The following is a 20,971-nucleotide window of genomic DNA, read 5'->3' as shown; positions in this document are numbered from 1 at the left end:
GCATTAAAATAGATCAGTCTATGCAAATCTGTCACAGCAGATAAGAACAACTATTTTATATGGAATGTTAAGAATTTCTGTGACCATTTTTGTTATATTTTACCCTTTGGCTGCCCTCCACTTGAGACTTACATGCTTTCAAATCTGTGTAAATAACTGCTAGCACCACAGGGTCTCTGTTTTGCCAATTGTCTCTCAAAATACCTAAGACCCCCTTGTGGTTATCACTAGAAACTGATAATGGGATCAAGAGTAAGGGCGAGTATAAGAAACATGCTACATTAGTGTAAATGCAAAAAAATATGAATCCATCCGACCGGGTCTGACCATTCATAAAGTAGTGTTAGGCTAGCTTTTATGAATGGGAAAACCCATTCACTTACAAAATTAAATGCATAAGTAGTCTATATTTACACATTTACAGAACACTCAGGGGTAGGATTCACTTATAGAAAATTATATTTCTTCTAAAAAAATTTTGTTCAGCTCCATAACTCACCCTTCTGGATCCCTAAAAAGTCTTTCAAAAAATCACCTCTGTTCTTAGTTACTTTCTATGGTCTAACAGGTCCTTAAAAGTATCATGGAAAACCATTACAGGTCCGGTTAATAAGGGTGGACTGGTACACATGTATTTTCTAGCTAGGCAACTCTATTATATACACGAGGAGGAGGAGGGGGATTCTGAGCTTGTCCTTTTAGCCTGCTCCATAACTCCAAAGAAGCAACCAAAAACTTACCATATTGGAAAGTATCTGATTACAGAGCTTGCCCAACCATCATCATTGCAGCCCTTGGAGTCCCTCTTGTAATTAAATCCTACTTTCTCCCACTGTGGATAAATAGGTAATCTTACACCTCCAAGCTTACAGGATTTCTTTTATTGGTACCACATCAAACTTGGGGGAATTTCCCTTATATGTGCAATTAAAAGATAAATGTAGAGAACATGACATTCAATACCTCTGACACCTTCAGTCCTGCCATATCGTCAGGACTCAATATAGAGTATATTTGGAAAAAATGATGAGCGTATTGAAAGAAAGTATTTGGAACACACAATTTTATTTTGACCAATGAAATGTTAACTTTAATAATACGTTCTATAGATAGGTCGCGGGAAAGGCCATGGGGTGACATGTGCCCTGACTTACTAGCATTATCCCACAGATGCATTTTCAATAAAGGTAAAGAAGGTCAGTTTGGGGGTTGTTCCGCTCGGTTTTATTCATAGAACTTTTAGATCTATGGGGCAAATTTACTTACCTTCGAAGTTGCGCCAGCATTGGCTTCGCCGCACTTCGCCAGGCATAGATTCGCCAGGGCTGCGCAAATTCTCGAAGATCACAAGTTACCGATAGTTTGCGAAGTTGCGCTAGCGATGTTACGATCAGCGGTTCGAAGTTAAGCTAGCGATGGCAAATTTGCATATAGCGTGCAGTTAAAGTACAATGGCCGTATATGCAGCAGCAAACACATTACACTACACAAGGCCAGGGAACCTTAATAAATGTGTTCTAATGCCCTACACATGTGTCCACAGTATAGTTTAGGTGTCATATGTTATCAAATGTAGGGGAGAAGGAGGGCTTTTTCAGCCTATCATCCTATAAAAAGTAAAAGACGCCCGTGTTTTTTTGGGACTTAGAAAAAATTTCTAATTTTTTTGGACCATCCCTATCTACTCTATTGCACTTCACCTGGTCTGAGCTGGCAAAGTAAAGTCTGGCGCAAGAGGTAACGTTCACGAAAAACAGCAACCTAGTGAAATAGCGTAGTTAGGTCCCTTCGCCAGAGCGCAACTTCGTCTGGCGTAAGGGTGCGAAGTATCGCTAGAGTAGGTCCACTTCGCTAGCGAATTTACGCTAGCGTTAGCCACTTCACCCTTTGGTAAATTTGGCCTTATGTGTTGGTGCACCTGTGATCAATTTACCCTGCATAAATTTAAGATACTCGACTCTTCGATTTACTGGGCAATATAGTTTCTATTTTATGATGTGCTGTTAATATGTTCCTTTTTGGAAATGAAAGGGTCATGGGCAAAACAACAGTCTATATATTTACCATTCTCCATAAGGTATGCTATATGTGTGCAATATGAGTGATGGAATTTTCAAACACTACTTTCCCAGACCAGATCGACTAGTGTACTGCCCTTAGTGATCCATATATGTGATGGGTGAATTTGTGGGAATGGTTGTTTTTTTATACAGTATATGGCTGTCAAGGAGATAATCTCATCTCGTCTCCAAAAGGTGTTTGCCATGTGCAATACTGTTTAATTTGTTCTAAAAGGTAATTTGTTCTACCATGGACAGTTTTCCCTTGTTTCTCTGTCAATGCTATGTCAAAGGGAGAACTATGTCACTATTCATTTCACTGTATTAACTCAAGCAAGACGGGATAGTATAGAAGTAGATGGTATAGAAGAAGGGGGTGAATTAGGCCTGGCATCCCAAGAGAAGGGCCAGTCCATGTAAGGAGTTAAATGACTAGAATCATGACATCCCCAGTGATTTTACCCTTCCCTGTCCTTTATTATTGTCTAACACAGGAACAGTTCAAAATAATTATTAGGGATGCACCGAATCCACATTTTTGGATTTCGCCGAACCCCCGAATCCTTTGTGAAAGATTCGGCCGATTACCGAACCGAAGCCGAACCCTAATTTGCATATGCAAATCAGTGAGGGGGAGGGAAAAAAGAGAAGTGCGTGGCAAAAAATGGTTTTACTTCCTTGTTTTGTGAAGAAAAATCACATGATTTTAAAGATTCGGTTCGGCCAGGCACAAGGATTCGGCCAAATCCAAATTCTGCTGAAAATGGCAGAATACCGAACTGAATCCTGGATTCGGTGCATCCCTAATGATTATGAAGCAACAATTTGTTTGCTGGTTGACATGCATTATGCAATGTGAGAATCCGGCATGAAGCAGTTTGGTCTTACCTTCTGAGAGCAGACACATCCCCTGTATAAGCCGCAAACAAAAGGTTTATTACAGATTTCACCTGCAAAAGAAACAAATAATTGAAATTATAGGGTGTAATAACCACTACAAGTTGGTCCTAAAAATAATGATTAGAGTAACATAACAGAGACCTTGTCACAAAGCATGTTGCTGCTGCAGCCTTAAGCCTAGGATGCCTATACAGTAACAAAAATGTCCCCCCCCCCAAAAAAAAAAGGAAATTCTCCCTGCTGCTGCTGGATACTTGCCTCCTTAATTCAGCAGCAGAGGAGGTTAGGGTGAGGGGGTTACCTGGAGGCGGGTGTGGACTGGGATTCAAAATATGCCCTGGCATTTCAAGTTCACCCTCCCATGGGCCCTAATGACGCTAATGAAGGTGAATTGCCTTTTAAGCTATGATTCTAAGTTCTCCCAAGAGACCTACTTATCTAAGATTGTTACAAAAGTATCTAAGTAATCTATTCTGGGCTCTCGGCCAAAAGCCAATTAAGTTAGAAACTTTGTATCTTCTTTTTCAAAGAGAAAGTCGGGACATTTCATTAACAAAATCGGGACTGTCCCGTGAAAACAGGACAGTTGGGAGGTATGCAATAAAGGAGGTAAAGATTCAGACACCCTCGGCTATAAACAAAAATGTATAGGTTAATATGATTCCAAAATAAAAGGGAAGATTCAACTTTGGTTAGGAGCTTCAATTCGGACTCTTAAAATACTGGGGTTTTCTGGCAATGGGTATTTTTGTAATTTGGATCTCCATACTATAAGTAAAAGGTACTAAAAAAACAATTTAAACATTAAATAAAGCCAATAGGACTTTTTGTATCCAATAAGGATTAATTATATCTTAGTTAGGATCAAGTACAAGCTACTGTTTTATTACTACAGAGAAAAAGGAAATCATTAAAAAAAATAGTTTTGATAAAATGGAGTCTATGGGAGAAGGCCTTCTTGTCATTCAGAGCTTGCTGATTAATGGGTGACAGATCCCATACCTGTACTAACAAACAACTCATGGACAGAAAAGTAGTATATTATTTGGATATTTATGTTTAAATGGTTGGAGGATAAATTGAATGAATCGCTAAGTGCACTTTTTACCCTGGTTTATAGACATGATAGAGTTTATTATTAATACTTAATCCATAGTGACGACCTGTGTGAACACCAAGGGGCAAATTCATCAAGGGTCAAATATCGAGGGTTAATTAACCATCGATATTCGACTGGGAATGAAAATCCTTCGACTTCGAAAATTGAAGTCGAAGGATTTTGCGCAAAATACTGCGATCGAACGATCGAAGGAATAATCGTTTAAAACGATTAAATCCTTCGAATCAAACGATTCGAAGGCTTTTAATCCAACGATCGAAGGATTATCCTTCGACCAAAAAAATTTAGCCAAGCCTATGGGGACCTTCCCCATAGGCTAACATTGGGTTCGGTAGGTTTTAGGTGGCGAACTGGTGGGTCGAAGTTTTTTCTTAAAGAGACGGTACTTCGACTATCGAATGGTCAATAGTCGAACGATTTTTAGTTCGAATCCTTCGATTCGAAGTAGCCAAAAAAACACTTCGAAATTCTAAGTTTTTTTCTTCTATTCCTTCACTCGTAGTTAATGAATTGGCCCCCAGATGACTAATTCTAGTAATGACTTCCACAAAGACATCCTAAGAGACTGTGGGATGTGCAAATAGAACATATATCTAAATGGCATACAGATTCTATAATATTCACTTGTAATGTCTGGGAGTAACAAAACAAATATGTATCACTTAGTAATGCCCATCTTGTTACAAGGAACCAGAAAAATGTAGAAGAAGAAACCAATAAAGTCTGCCATGAACGAGACCTGATCATATCCACTGACCTTATAATTATGTATAGAGGTGTTTGCATGTTGTTTAATGATTAGAACTCATTCTGAAGCTCTGCTGAACACACAATAATAAATTCCCACCTAACATATGCAGATTCATTTCAGCAGAAGCTATGTCTGAATGCTAAACATTGGGGATGCTAGATATACAGTTAGGCCCTTAAATATTTGGACAGAAACAACTTTTTTCTAGTTTTGGTTCTGTACATTACCACACTTAATTTTAAATGAAACAACTCAAATGCAGTTGAACTGAAGATTTCAGCTTCAATTCAGTGGGTTGAACAAAAAAAATTGCATAAAAATGTGAGGAACTAAAGCCTTTTTTCTAGGTCGGCCCTACTTGTCAGTGCAGGACGACTGGGGTTAACTTGCTCCTCTCTGGAGGCAGGACAAACTATTGCTTCTTGAGACTCCTCCTTCCTGGTATCGCCACCTCCTCTCCAGTTTTTAGTTTGTCCTGCCTCGGAGGCAGCAATTTTCTCCTTCTCCTGCAATTTTATCTTCATCAGTATTGTGTGCTTTCTGACTTATTTATCTATATAAATATCAGATGGAGCCCAGCTTTCAACACCGGGATATTGGACAGAAATATGTCTGTTCATGGCAATCAGACTGGTTGAGCCCTTCAGTGCGTGCTCCCCCTGTCACATAATAACGCCTGGTTGAGCACACACAGAGCGCTCCCCTTACTATACCAGTTGCCCGGCAAGACGACATAAGTGCTCCCATTATCTATTCCTGGTTGAGCCTTCCAGTCTTACTGCACGGAAGCAGAGGTAACCTGTCTGTAAATCTACTACTAAACTAATTGACACCGAATGGGCACAACCGGATAAGAAGGGTAACATACCGCCAACATTTTTCAACACTTACCCAGTGCAAGAAGAATTTAAAATCTGGGATAAAATTCTCAAGGTTGACCTGCCCGTTGTTAGGCTATCTTGTCACACCATGCTCCCTAAGGGACAAAAAATGGACTATGTCCTCAAAAAAGATTTTCAAAGTTCTTAAGCCTTAAGACCAGCAGCAGCCTCCACAGTAGCTAAAACAGCGAAATATTGGTGCCAAGTACTCAGCCAGTCACCGCCTACTGACTCGCAAAAATTTGTGCAAGATGTTGAGAAAATAAAGTCAGCACTGACTTTCTTGGGAGAGGCCACTCTTGACATAACAAAGCTCACGGCTAGAGCATCAGCAGCATCTGTGGCAGCTCGTAGAGCACTGTGGCTACGCCATTGGGCGGGTGACGCAGCTTCAAAAAAAACTCACCAAGTTTTCAAGCTCACAATTGTTTGGTCCAGAGCTTAAGCAAATTATTTCTGAAGTCACGGGAGGGAAAGGAGCCTTTCTTCCCCAGGCCAGGCGCCCACGACGGGGATTTCCATAGGAGAAATTATCACCATAAATCATGGTCCCCCAGCACCACTAAACAGTCTAGGTTACCTAGACAACAATATCAAGGGAAACCCAACAGGCGTTACAGATCTTCCTGGCAGTCCTCATGGCAAAACCAACAGACATTTACCAAGAAACCTATCTCAGCAAAAGGTCAGGATTCCTGACTACTCTACACTGGCGGTAACTGCTCCACAGGTCGGAGGAAGGTTACAAAACTTTGCACACGTTTGGCAGCACTCTGTCACAGATCCTTGGGTCCTAGGTATTATCACCAACGGTTACAAGATCCCCTTTTTAGCCAGGCGACCAACAGCCAGATTTGTTCCTTCCTCCATTCCAGCACACAGCGAAAAGAATCAGGCTCTATACAGCATTCTTGCAGACCTACTCCAAAGCAACGTCATAGCTCCGGTACCAGACCAGCAGCGCTTTACCAGCTTCTATTCAAACCTTTTTTTAGTCCCCAAAAAGGACGGCGGTTACTGACCAGTCCTAAACCTTCGCCCCTCAACCGCTTCGTGAGGTACAGATACGACAGATTCAAGATGGAATCATTGCGTTCCATCATCAAAACCCTAAGACCATCCGCATGGATGTCAAAAATAGACATAAAGGACGCGTACCTTCACATCCCGATACACAAAGATCACCAGTGCTTTCTAAGGTTCGCCATTGCTCAGGCACACTTTCAACATGTTGCTCTCCAACCCCTTGGATAGTGCTCTCAGGGTCCTCAAAGCAGGAGCTTACTTTTGAATTTCAAGCTTGAAAGTAAGTTTTAATTGCATAAAAACTAAGTATAGTGCCAAGTAGAGCCCCTTGTTGGCTGCCTGTCAACATAGGGGCTACCAAATAGCCAATCACAGCCCTTATTTGCCACCCAAGGGACTTTTTCATGTTTGTGTTGCTCCCCAACTCTTTTTACATTTGAATGTGGCTCACAGGTAAAAAAGGTTGGGGACCACTGAACTATAGTATAGATATGGGTATATAGAATTTAATTAAAAGTAGGGAGGGGTGTGTGTATGGATGCTGGGTTTTACCCCTGCTATATTCATACCAGAGGTAAAAAACTGGCAAGCGGATTACCTCAGCAGGAATACGCTGGACCCCAGAGAATGGCAATTGAATCCAGAGATTTTTCAGGCAATATCAAACAGGTGGGGGACCCTATCAGTGGACATGATGGCTTCCAGATTCAACACACAACTTCCAAGATTCTACGCCAGAATCCACGACCCCAAAGTTGAAAGAGTGGACGCTCTAGTGAGTCAGTGGGACTGCCAACTCGCATATGTGTTTTCACCCATTCCACTTATTCCCAAGGTCTTTCAAAAGATCAGAATGGAAAACGTGACCACAATTCTAATAGCCCCGTGGTGGCCCAGATGCACATGGTTTGCAGACCTAATTCAGTTGTCTCAGGAAGAACCATGGATTCTCCCTCAGCTTCCCAACCTTCTCTCTCAGGGACCAGCAGTACCGGACAACATACATCAACTAAAATTGACTGCGTGGCTATTGAATCCCAAATATGGCACGACAGAGGATTCTCTGCAGCGGTAACAACTACTCTGTTAGCAGCCCGCAAAGCTTCTACTGCCAAATCTTACAATCGGGTTTGGCAACGTTTCCTCGGATGGTCCGAGTCCCATCAGTTATACCGGAAAGACTGTCTATCACCACAAATATTGGAATTTTTACAGCACGGGCTAGATAAAGGTCTCAGTACTAAAGGTTCAGCCCTTTCCTCACTCTATCAGACTCAATGGGCTATCCTACCAGAGTTCCAAGCCCTATTGCACATTTACCCTCCACACAAGAACCCAGTTCCTCCTTGGAACTTGAACCTTGTTTTGGGATCTCTTCAACAGGCCCCGTTTGAACCTATGGATACAGTAGACATCAAGTATGATGACATAAAGATCTCACGGCTTTGTCATACAAACAACCCTGGCTAGTCTTCCATCAGGATAAAGCGGTGATGCGCACAGTTCCATCTTACCTCCCAAAGGTAACATCCGTATTCCACATTAACCAAGAAATTGTCCTTCCATCTTTTTGCCCAAAGCCATCCAACCATGCTGAACGACAACTTCATAAACTTGATCCAGTGAGAGCTTTGAAGTTTTACCTCAAGAGGTCATCTCAATTCAGGAAGGCAGATGCTATCTTGGTACTTTTTGGCCCCAAAAAGGCAGGTCACCCTGTTTCTAAGGCTTTACTAGCTAGATGGATAGTATCCACTATTTCAGAGCCCTATACTAGAGTTGGTCAGAGCATTCCCTCTAATCTTAAGGCCCACTCTACCAGGAAGATCAGCGCTTCCTGGGCGCTTCAAAACTCGGCTTCCCCAGACATGTTATGTAAGGCAGCAACCTGGAGTTCCCTACACACATTCTCCAAATTTTATAAATTGGACCTCCTTGTCTCTTCAGAAGGGACTTTCGTCAGGAAGGTGCTACAAGCAGCGGTAGCATCTAGTTAGTTCCTGCATAGTTCTATTTCTGCTTCACACACTACAGTTAGTTCAGTTAAAAGTTAAGGTTTTTTGCCCACCCTCTTTTTAAGACGGCTCTGGGACATCCCCAGTCGTCCTGCACTGACAGGTAGAGCCGACCTAGAAAAGGAGATTTTCTTACCTGAAAAATCTTTTTCTAGTAGGCACATACTGTCAGTGCAGCATGCCACCCAACGGTAGGGTGCCGGTTTTTTGGCTGCTCGTCTGTACATAGTTAGGTCGGTTAGGTTATCCAAGAAGCAAGAGTTTGTCCTGCCTCCAGAGAGAAGCACGTTAACCCCAGTTGTCCTGCACTGAAAGTACGGGCCTATTAGAAAAAGATTTTTCATGTAAGAAAATCTCCTTTTTAACACAATCATTTCATTTCAGGGGCTCAACAGTAATTGGATAAATGAAAAAACAAAGTGAAAGCAGAAATCTGCACTGGCCCAGGGTTATACCAGTGAGCACCACGGAGTGTTCCACTTTTTCTTTCAAATTTCCCGGGTCAAACGCATGCGCAGTTGAACTAAATAGCAGACTCTTTAGTTAAAGTTCAGCATTTCGCGCTACTGCGCATGCGCAGCTGCTCAAAGAAGGAGGAAGTCGGAAAAAGATCACCGTGGTGCTCACTGGTATAACCCTGGGCCAGTGCAGTTTTCTGCTGATAGGAGCAACAGCCTGGGGTTTCAGGTAAGTAAATACATTCACTTGGGTGTGCCTAACATTTTGCACCCCAAGTGCACCAAGCCCTCATTTAAGTAGCATTTTCAAACTTAAATCACCCTTTGCAGAATTACTGATGACACCATGATGTCAGAGATGACATAAAGTAACTGCTGTTATAATACCGTTTATGCATATAGGAGCTATACATTATCATTCTTTATTCACCAGTAGATAGTTCCTGAGAACACTAGGGAAACCACTGAAATTAGAAGAAAAGGGTTTCATATTAAGAAGGGTTCTTTTGGGGGTTTTTTTTTTTACAGTTCTAAAGCTGTAAAGATGTGGGGGGTTTTCTGTGAAACAATTGTTCTGGCACATAGATTAGCCAATTTCAGAAAAGGTTATATGCAAATGAGAAAATGCAAACTAAATAATACTAAACTAAAGAATTTTCCCCATATAAGGCAATCAGAATAGGCTTCAAGTGGGTGTTTTGCCTTCTTCTAAATCAACTAGTAGTTAGGCAGGTTTCACTTGGACAAAAAGGCTGAACTTGATGGCCGGGTGTTTTTAAAAACACCGACTATGGTAATATGAATGAAATGCACTCTAAGGCAAGAACAAAAATAATAAACCCAGTTTGCTTAGTATTCCGATATTTGCATTAATATGTTTTACAGAGAGAGGGAACATACTGCTGTGCCAAAATTAATATTATCTATGGAATTTCACAAGAAGATATTCTTCAGCATCCACATTCTTATAGGTGTCCACAGGTGCGCTCCACCAATGAGGAAAGTTGAGACACTCGCCTCAGGCGGCAGGGCCCCCCTGGTTGCTGCTCCTGGTATCTAAGAGACGAATTTCTGTTTTTCAACCCTGAAATTCTTCTCTTGTAGTGTGAAAACTGTGTTTTCATTTAGAGTCATAGCCTGGTCATATAGTGTTGTGTTAAGAGTGTGTTAGAAAACAGCTCTGCTTCATTGTGTGGGAGAAGTGATTTGCTTGTTTCTGTGTGGATGATTGTGTCTGTCTGTGATAGTGTGAGGATCTGCATATGAGTGTGTATTATTTGTGTAGATAGTGGGTGGGTGGCTACTGCACTGAGGAGAATTTGGGTTCCTCTGTATTTATCCTTTTAAGAGAAGGTAAATTGTATTATATGTGGTTCACTTTCCATAAAGTCTATTATGTTCTGGGTAATCCCCCCATTGATTGGCAGCTCTGCTCATTGATATCCAGTACTGTTTCTGTTTGCCAGTCCTTCTTCCAAAATATGTCAATAAATCTCTCTCTACATCATTTATTAGCCATAATATTTTTATATAAATATTGGCTGGTCAGCCTTCTATGTGTACTATTTTTATAGCAGGCATGTTGGTGTTTTTTTTTTTTTTTGCTGTCATGTTGCAAAAGGGTGGACAAATGACAGCACGATCGGAATCGAGATGGGATTTGGGGAGTATGACAGAGCTAGAGAGGGCTGGAGGCATGCCAGTCAGAAGAACGAATGATTACAAAATGTACCAGCAAGTACATTGGCAGCAATTTTGTAATACTGACCCCAGCCTTACAAGGCAAGGCCGGTGAATTACTGGCCAGGGGGCAACCCTAGCTGCAGGCAATGCACTGTCATTAATTCTGCCTAATTATGTATGCTGTTCAGTATGGCCGATTAATTATGTGGGGTCAATGCCATTTGATGCTGGACATCAGCTCTCTACCACACAGACCATAAAAAATGTATCCCTCAGTACCACAGAAGTTGGACAACACTGGTCTAGATAAACAGGTATGCTTTTGATTGATAACATTTCGCAAAAAAATGCTCCTGAAGGCAGTAGTATGCTCAAATCAAAACAAGAAGGGGGGGATGCTAAACAGAGTAGGCTTAAGGTGGCCATAAATGTAACCATTACGATAGTTTGTTTCAATACAGACGTGTAGAGCTGAATCGTCAACATATACAAATAGAAACAATAGAATTCTACCCATATCTGACGATTCAGCACTAACAATGGGCAATGTTCAGGTGCCCTCAAAGGCGCCCAATCAAAAATTTCCAGCCAGCCCGATCGATGAGCTGACCGATAGCCAAGTCTTCTGTCAATATTAGTCGGCTAGTCTACCACCATACACGCACCAAATATTGTAAGAAAATATTTTTGTACGATATTATCCGTGTGTCTATGGCCATCTATAGAAGCTGATGCTAAAAGGGTCATTAAATTGAGGGATGTTAAAGAGTGAATAAGGCATACCAATTGCCTTGGCCAGAAAGAAAAAAAAGATCTGAAGAGGCTGAAATAAATAGGAGCAGTGAGAATGTATTAGGAATTTGGGTCCAGCCAAAAATCCAGGATAAGGGTTAATCAAGTTCTGGGGCTTGTCCTATCAGCTTCCAGGAGGTTTTTTGTTGTCGCTTCCTCCACTGGCTCACTGTCTCAGCAAACAGGTTTCCGCTTTATCGCTAGGGTGTTCCGGCAACTTGACTTCTGTGACTCTGTCTTGTAATATCCTTTAGTAACGCACTTGTGCTCTTCTGTGTATAACCTTGCCATATATCTGATTTTGTTCCTGCCAACCCCATGGCACTCACTTCCAGCCATCTGTTGAGCCTACTTAACTTCAAGATTCTCTCATTTAAACCTCCTTCGCTTTGGTCAATGGGATTCCAAACACTTGTATCCTAACAGAAAATGTAAAATAGAGTACAAGGAGAACCTCTTTTTTGTTCCTGCCTACCCCATGGCACTAACTTCCAGTTATCCTCTGTATGGCCCCACCTGTAGTGTGTTGTGAAAGGGTGCTCAGGAATAAACTAGCTGCTGCAATAACTACCTGTTGAGCCTACTTAACTTCAAGATTCTCTAATTTAAACCTCCTTGGCTTTGGTTAATGGGATTCCAAACACTTGTATCCTAACACAAAATTTTAAATAGAGCAGAAGGAGCACCTTGTGCTCTAACAGAACAGAAAATGTAAAATAGAGCACAAGGAGCACCTCTTCTCACGCTGTACCCAATTCAAGTACCTTTCTTGTGTTTAGGTACTTGATGCACAACTCTACTAAAATGCACAGATAAGTCCCATTATAATACACCACGGGGTGCATCTCAGGTTTGGAATATTCCACTACCAAACCACTAGACATAGAACGAGTAGTGACACTATAAGGGAGCAATACAGAAAGGAACAATTTCTGGTGTTGTGAGCATTATGATTGAAGCTGTAGGAAGTTGCTAAATATTTAAATATACTTTAAATTAACTGTTTAGAAGCTCAAGATGTGCTGGCAGATCACAATTTGACTTTTCAGCAGCCCTGTTTTAAGGTCATTTGCACACACGCTGGTTTTTTTAATCCACTGGTATAGGTAAGTCAGTAGAGAAAATGCTGCTTCTGTGCAAGCTGATGGGCCATGCTTTGTATATACACAAGATGAGGCACATCTGGCTTACCTATGCCAGATGATTAAATATGTGCCACTGGCAAAAAGTTTCCAAACGCTCATCCAAAAAAAGGGTTGTAAATTATGGCCACTCTGATCAGTAGGAGATGCTGTCTTATGATGTGGTCCTTGCTAGATGGCTCTGTATAGTTTCCCAATATGAATGCACTGCTTGGGCCATTTTGGAGATCTGCCTATGTGTGCTGTGCTTTAAGGTGGCCATACTGATGGGGCCCTACGACTGGCCTACCTGACATATCTAGTTGAAAATCAGGTAGATGTCAATCAGTTGGATTTGAATATCCCATCAGGGTGAAAGCCACATTAGCTTGTTGGTGTGTTCCTTATCCCAACAGCCTGTATTACCATAATTGTGATTATATGGTTTGGACCAAGTGATCGGATCAGTCCGATACTGCAGACCTCAAAGTGGGCATACTGGGAAAAAGATCCACTTGGATCTTTCAATGTATGGCCACCATCCATGGATGAGCATGGACAACAACATCCAACATTCAAACTGTGGTACTGCTTTTATGAACAGTGGGACTACAGGACATTATCCAGCAACTTAATAGTATCAAGCAAGAACATTATTTTATGTGTGTAGTTATCCTTGCATATGCAGATCTCTGACCTACTTAATTGCACTACATGAAGCATTACACACTATTCAGTTGTGGAAGGACTAATGCATACTTAAGACAGGGTGGAAGTTTACCTATACTAGATATACCATGACCTGGATGAATGAAAATCTTCATAGTCTGTGAAGAGGGGTTTTATTGGTAAAGAAACCAATGGAGGGCACTCCAAATAACAAAAAAAAAATCTTTTTAGAATAACAAAATTGCAAATGTAGGAGGTGTTGATAACCCAGGGATACCACCAATAAGTAACCCAAAGCTCAATATCACATACAGTGGGTTTGCACACTCTGAATAATATAAAGACAGGAGGTGGTATAAAGTAAATTTATTTTTATATAGCGACAACATGCTGAACATTAGCGTCTAGCATATCCTAGCAACAAGAGACAAAGCTTCTTATGTATACATTAGTTTTACAATCTGCGGTTTCCCGATTGTAAAACTAATGTATACATAAGAAGCTAGCTTTGCCTTTAGTTGCTAGAATACGCTAGACCAGTGATCCCCAACCAGTAGCTCGTGAGCAACATGTTGCTCTCCAAACCCTTGGATGTTGCTCCCAGGGGCCTCAAAGCAGGTGCTTATTTTTAAATTCCAGACTTGTAGGCAATTTTTGGCTGCATAAAAACCAGGTGCACTGCCAAACAGAACCTCAATGTAGGTTGACAATCCACACAGGGGCTACAAAATGGCAGACACAGCCTTTATTTGGCACCCAGGAAAATTTTTCATGCTAGTGTTGCTCCCCAACTCCTTTTACTTCTGAATGTTGCTCACGGGTTCTAAAGGTTGGGGATCCCTGCGCTAGACGCTAATGTTCAGCGTGTTGTCGCCAGAGAAAGTGTGCCTGTAGAGAGCCGCATCATGCCGCTGGATCGTGTATCCAAGGAAGTGACGTAGGCAGACATGACATCGCAAATACCGAATCGTAGGGAGCGCGCAAACACGGAGACTCTTGTTCCTAATTGAATGGGGTATTTATATCTTAAATGGTTTGGCCACACATCAGAATCCCCTTGACAAAGGCTAGTGTGCCAAAACGTTGGGGTATTCTCATCCTTTGGCAAAGTGTATCAGTTCCTTGTGGTTTGTTTTTCTCCTTTTTGCTTTGAAACTGGTGGTATGTATATTCTTGTCAGCACTGTTATGTATTAATTGTTTGTTTTGATATTGATTTACCTGATATAAATTTTATATAGATAAAAAAAGAAATTTACTTTATACCACCTCCTGTCTGTATATTATTCAGAGTGTGCGAACCCACTGTATGTGATATTTTTCATTGGTAAAGTACAGTATTTGCCCTGGCAGAGAATGTGTGACAATATATGTATATACTACATGTGACAATATACGTGACACCATGTAAGCCAAAGGAAGAACAAAAACACATTTCAAGCTTGTTTTTGTTGCATGCACAAACTAGCGCTACATGGCCCTTAAGACGAGTGAAAAACAAACAAAGGAAAAAAAACAGGATAATGGCATTTAAAATAAATTTATTGAACAATACAAAACAAAAGGCATCACATACATTATAATTTTGAAAACATGCAAAAAAAAAAGCAAAAGGGGTATGGAATGTAAAGCAAAATGTAAAACAAAATACTTAACCTCAATACTCTCCAGACATCAATCAACATTCAGAAGCAGATAAATGACACTAAAACTTGCACAATATATCTTTGGTGGAAAACTGTTTTGAAAACCTCTAAAAAGTCTGTCTACTGCCTACTGTTATTTGCACTGTTTTTACAACAACAACATAGCAGCATATACAGCCAACACTACTAGATGGAGACATTTCTAATCATAGCTCAGGTTTCCCTGAACATCCCACAGTCACTCCTCACAATCTTGGTTAATTTTTGTTAAAGCCTACTTTTTATATTATTCGTCTCAACAACCCATCATCTCAAATAAAAACAAGATAAAAGCATTGTGTGTACCTAAAAAGGCAAAGGATAAGCAAGACAAAAATACATTTGCAAAATCCCTAAGGTGCTTTCTAATATCTTTGGTTGAGTGCTTATAAATGATAGTAAAATGCTTATAAATGATAGTAAAACAGTAGGGGTATCCCATATCGTCTCAATAAACTGTGAGCTTGGTTCCCATGAATAACCTGTAAATAATATCACTAAGTGGCACTCGGTGATGCCATCAGTTACAGTTGGTGCTTAGTAATATCTGTCTCATGACTCACTCAAACTAGTGTTAAAAGTAATAATACACAATATCAAAATTACTTAGGCCAAAAGTAAAATGTATTCAATACAACTGTAAAAATTGGCCATAAAATAATACTCAAAGATGTGGTTATATAGGTAGTGCATGCAACATTTCAGGTTTCCTCTTCATACTTAGTCAAGCTTAGTCTAAATCTACAAATGCGCATACATCTTATGGACCATTTAGTAACCTTGTAAGACTTGAACAGGCAGAAATAGCTCAACTTGTCACAATGGATACGTAATATCCACAAGACATCACATCCACATGGTGGCAGACCCAGCCATTTCACCACCACATTTGCCATGACCCTATCAACCAAAATACACAAGCAGGCTAAAAACCAGGGAGCCACTTACTATATCATACAATATATAGAATAAACCAGACATATAATGCATAACATATACTCATAAACAAATTCATTACTATATTTCTATTATGTTTTATCACGGCAGCCATCTTTAATCAATGTCACAAACAAATGCATGTCAAATTTGTGAATACCCTGAATTATTTTTTTTATCATGACCCTGTCTCCATCTCCATTACCTGGAGATGGAGACAGGGTCTAAGATCATCAGACAGGTGTCCCATTTTGTGCATTTGAGACACAGGATTGAGCACACCTAAATGCATCAGCTATCTTATTCCATTATATTCTGTCCGGTTGTAATGTTGAGAGTTACGTTTCATCGACTTTGCGTGGCACTGTGTTTTTTTAGCCTCAACATGCTTAAATTAATTTTCAGGTAGGCTCCGTTTAAAGGCCTCTCTTCATGCATCCTGAGCACCACAACTGGGAACCCCCATAACTACTGGTTTGATGCAACTGGTTATAAAAACACAGTAATACAGCATAGTTGGTGTGCGCCATCTTCCCAGCGATCCTGTGGGAGACTCATGTGCATATGAAGATGATCCAGACCTGGATTTAGCTGTGCATGATCCAGGTTGGAGAATTCAGAAGGATCTGAAGTGGAGTGAGGCAGTACTCACCAACTTGCTGTTTTTCTCTGCAAATGGGGCAGTTATTGTAGTGGCCAATGGTTAGTCATTGAGGGTGGAGGGAAGCCTCTGCAGTGGACCAAGCTTTTTACCAGTTATAACAATGTAAAAGCAAGGCCAAAAAACTGACAAAAAATTGCTTGCTGAATAGACTCTCCAGCTTAAAACGTAAATTAAACAAAGGCAAAAAATATATACCTCAATAAAATAAATGCAAGGCATCCAAGATGGGGAAAACTGCTTGCTGAATGGACTCCTTAGTTTAAAACTGAAATTAAGATCAGAATACAGCACACTACAATACAATTCAAAATTTATTCATAAAAAGCCAAATCATTTCAATCCCTACAGACAGAATTCTTTTTTCTTTGTTCAGGGCCTGGACTTGGGAATGAGGCTTAAATCAACACCAAGAAACCAGGGGTAAGGAAGGACATTACAGTTATTAACTCACCATTTCTATTTTAGACAAAGCTAATTTAAGGCAACACTGGGACATTCAAGTAAAAATGGCAGTCAAAGAAGAAGAAAAGGTTTTAAAGACCTGTGTTTGAGGGGTCTCAATGAATTCAGGCAACTGGAGGATCTTAGAGATAAAATAAAGCAAAGATTTGGGGGGGTTTATTAAGATTGGAGGAGTCGAGTTAATTATAAGGGGTGAGATTAAGATGTTAGGAAACTAGAATTTTGCTCCTTCCTTTTTCTATTACAGAGATAAGATGCACAGTAGAAACTGAGGATTGTTCTGGGGGGGGGGGTGAATAGCCAGGAGGTTGATTCCGAGGAATATCATAGAACTGATTTTGCTTTTGAAAAGCTCACTAATATTTTTAGCAGTGTATGAGACAAAGGAAGCTGAGAAAGAGGAAATATGGCATTAGGTCTGTCTTCAAAGTGTTTTGAACTTAAAATTAAAGTGACCCCAAACAGTATTACCTTGTTTTATTGCATTTACAACTGGGGAATACATAATAGTTCTAAGTGAAACGCAAAGATGGTTTTTGCCGCTTTGCTTTATTTTTCCCCTTGTTCTGTTGAGATCCAGCTGATTTAATGTTAAATCAGCAATGTCCATGCTGCCATCTTATGTCTAATCATCAGCATATGCAGTGTACTCAAATAAGAAAATCCTAGTATACTATGCATGCACAGGACATGCCTATGCCATTTCAATAGCTTAAAAAGGAATTGTAATGTTCTGAATTGCTAACAATGCTTAGCAATAGCCATCTGGTGTCAATGGTTGCTAAACTTAAAAACCAGAAAACAAATCTTACATATCTACTGATGTGTCATCTTGGTGTGTGCAATGAACAGAAGATGTGAAAGTGTTGCATCTCACTGAATAACAACAAAGGTGGCCCGACCAACAACTGTCCGCAAAATGTATCAGAAGCCATCTCTCTTCCAGCAAATACCATAATGCTTCTTCACAGATCAATTATTTAAGTGTTTTGTACTACATCGTAGCAAGAATCAGAAAACACACTAGTTGAGCATAATTGGCTTCTATATACAGTAGAGCTTGAAAGTTTGTGAACTTTCAATATTTCTGAATACCTATGACCTATAACTGTTTTTCATACAAGTCTTAAAACGATATAAGGAGAACCCCAATTAAATTAGTCAAAACATTGTGCTTGTTCATTTATTGACTGAGGAAAATGACCCAAATTTACAAAATGTGTGTTTGTGTGTGTGATTAATGTATGTAAACCTTGGCTTAGAGTAACTCCAAACAACTCTTGATGGATACAGTGCTGCTTAAATGCAGCACTGTATGCATGCTGGGAACATGCCAGTCCTCACATTCTGGAATATAAGACCACTGACAAGGAAGCATGTAAAGTGCAAAAAACATGTTGGCTTGTGCCTATTTATTCCACTTTGCACATAGATAAATGAGCCTGTATATCTGTTTGCAGTAGATATATGACTGAACCTCAAGCTAGACTATATCCACCATAAGCATCTGTAAAATATGTTACTACAGCCCCCGTCCCAGCAAGATGTGTGTCTATACTATAATTAATTTGTACCAAACTGTTCCTACACACAGCACTTTGTGATACATGTAGTATAACATCTCATTTTTCAAAATATGTTAAAGACGACATGCCCATAATAAAGTGTGTAAGCAAAATGGAGGCATGAGTTGAAATCATTGTCCTCCCCAACAACAAAGTAGACGGACAGCCCAGTACAATTATATGTTCTCCTGGGCACTGTCAGCTGCAAAAAAAATGTAAGTCTAAGAAAATCCATGTTTTGTACTTTCATTTGCACTGGTCACTATATGAGCGCTTAGAGAATTGTCTGTAGTATTTTGCCATAGCCTTAAGATGGCATACGAGAAGCACAATCCAGCTCTGTATAACATAAAGGTATAATAGCACAAAGGTAGTTGGCTCCCCTACAAAAGAAAAGTTTAACTTCATATATCAGATCTATTTACAAAATAAGTTCTCTTGTAGCAGTAATTAAAAGTAGGGATGCACTGAATCCAGGATGTGTCAGAATCCAAATGCCTTGCCCAACAAAAATCCAAAGCCTTAAAATGATGTCCCTTTCCATCACACGAACAAGAAAGTCATGTTTTTTTTTTCACTCTGTGCAAGGTATATTCATTAGGAGATTGAGATTTGGCTGAATCCCAAAACAGCAGATTTGATGCATCCCTACTTATAAAATGAACTCATGAAAGTAAAATGCATACTTGAAAGCTTTAGTTTATGACATAGATATGCATACATCAGACTACATACATAAAAGCAAAAATGAGAAAATAAATATAGTTGCAGCAAGTAGCTTCAACAGGAAACTACAGCTGCAGTAACATACATACAACATTCTGAAACTAGAGCCATGGACTTTAGCTCCTGTCTCCCAGACTCTCCATTCTATACACTACGGTGGTTGAGGAATCCTCATTAGATTCTGGTGACACTTTTTTCCATACTGTGTCTTTAAGAGCAAGCTCCTGCTGCAGGTGTTCATAATCCAATGGTCCATGCGAATTCTGGTTCTTAAGCAACATACATAATTCATTAGTGAATGTCAGTATTTCGACAGGTTAAGACTTCAAGGCTCTTGCAAAACACACGCGAGTTATAGCTGATGAAGCACACATTTGTTACATGTCACAGACACGGCTTTGCGAAGCACATACCAAGTATATCTGACACACCAGCCAGGTTATTAAATAGCAACACCATTTAGTGCCTTAAACCTTGCATCAGGGTCATGCATAAAATCAATGCAACTTGTATGAAGAAATCCATAACCTTTAAGGTAATGACGCGAGGGAGATCTCTAGCTTTTTGTCACCTAGCTATTTCTTACTAATTCTGAGTCAATACAAATCACTGGTACACACTAAGTTTCATGTGCAACTGGCTAGTAAAGCTCAAAAATGCCTCAGTGCAGCTAAGTTGTCACATGTAAAGAGGTGGCATTTTATCCTCATAAAACAATGTTGGTGGAAAAATTAGAAGCCAAAGTCACAAACAAGCTATTGTTCTAGAACCTGTTACTTTGAAACAGAATCTCTTTCCCAGTAAGAACTGTTTTGCTTTGGAAAAATAGGAACCCCTCATTCAAACTATATTCCTTTCTTTTTTGTTGCCATGTTATAAACATGACCTTTGGCATTCTGCTTCAGCGGGTTATAACAAAAAGTGGTATTTAAATCATTAAAACAAGTACATCCGGTCTGTATTTTATTTTATATAGTATTTAAATATTTATGGTCTAGTTATGGATAATCTTATATCAATAAATATTTTTCAGCACTCCAAGCTAGAGATACATTATTAAAGAAGTTTGCAGAAAAGCTTGCACTAATGTACATTACAAAGAAAGGAAAAGTAGAAAACATTTGCACCTATGTTCAACGTGAAAGTCTTATAAACAAGGCTATGTTGGACAAGCTTTCTACTTTCAGTTAAAATAGCTGTTGTTTTTGGTGGGTTTTTTTTTTTTGCATCGGAAGGTGCAAAACAGCCTACAAAAGGTCCCACCTTGGAGGACAGAGCAGTTAATAAAACTGCATTATAATGATCTCCTCCTTAACTATAAACCTGGTGCACAGTCAACAACCAGGGAAGCGAGGGGCTTTTCTATATAAAGCTATCAATCATAGTTAGGAAAGGTAAAAGGGCAATAAGGGAAAAAAGATTCATTGCTACTCTAAATATTGTTTATACATATCAATG

General features: G+C 39.9%; 1 protein-coding gene across 3 annotated transcripts in view; it reads right to left on the bottom strand.

Moving 5' to 3' along the window:
• Positions 1-20,971, bottom strand: part of gls.L (glutaminase L homeolog) — a 70,937-nt gene that overhangs the window by 9,885 nt on the left and 40,081 nt on the right. The window contains exon 15 of one of the 3 annotated variants that reach the window (XM_018236235.2): positions 2,949-3,010. In XM_018236235.2, coding sequence (XP_018091724.1) covers positions 2,949-3,010 — 62 coding nt within the window. Of the gene's footprint in view, positions 1-2,948; positions 3,011-14,999; positions 19,783-20,971 lie in introns of those variants that run through there. The other 2 variants (XM_018236238.2, XM_018236236.2) reach the window with 2 other exon arrangements.

The sequence above is a fragment of the Xenopus laevis genome, chromosome 9_10L, assembly GCF_017654675.1.
Source record: "Xenopus laevis strain J_2021 chromosome 9_10L, Xenopus_laevis_v10.1, whole genome shotgun sequence".
NCBI classification, from domain to species: domain Eukaryota; kingdom Metazoa; phylum Chordata; class Amphibia; order Anura; family Pipidae; genus Xenopus; species Xenopus laevis.
The sequence above is the reverse complement of the archived record's forward strand: the minus strand, read 5'-3'. Positions and strand labels throughout refer to the sequence as shown.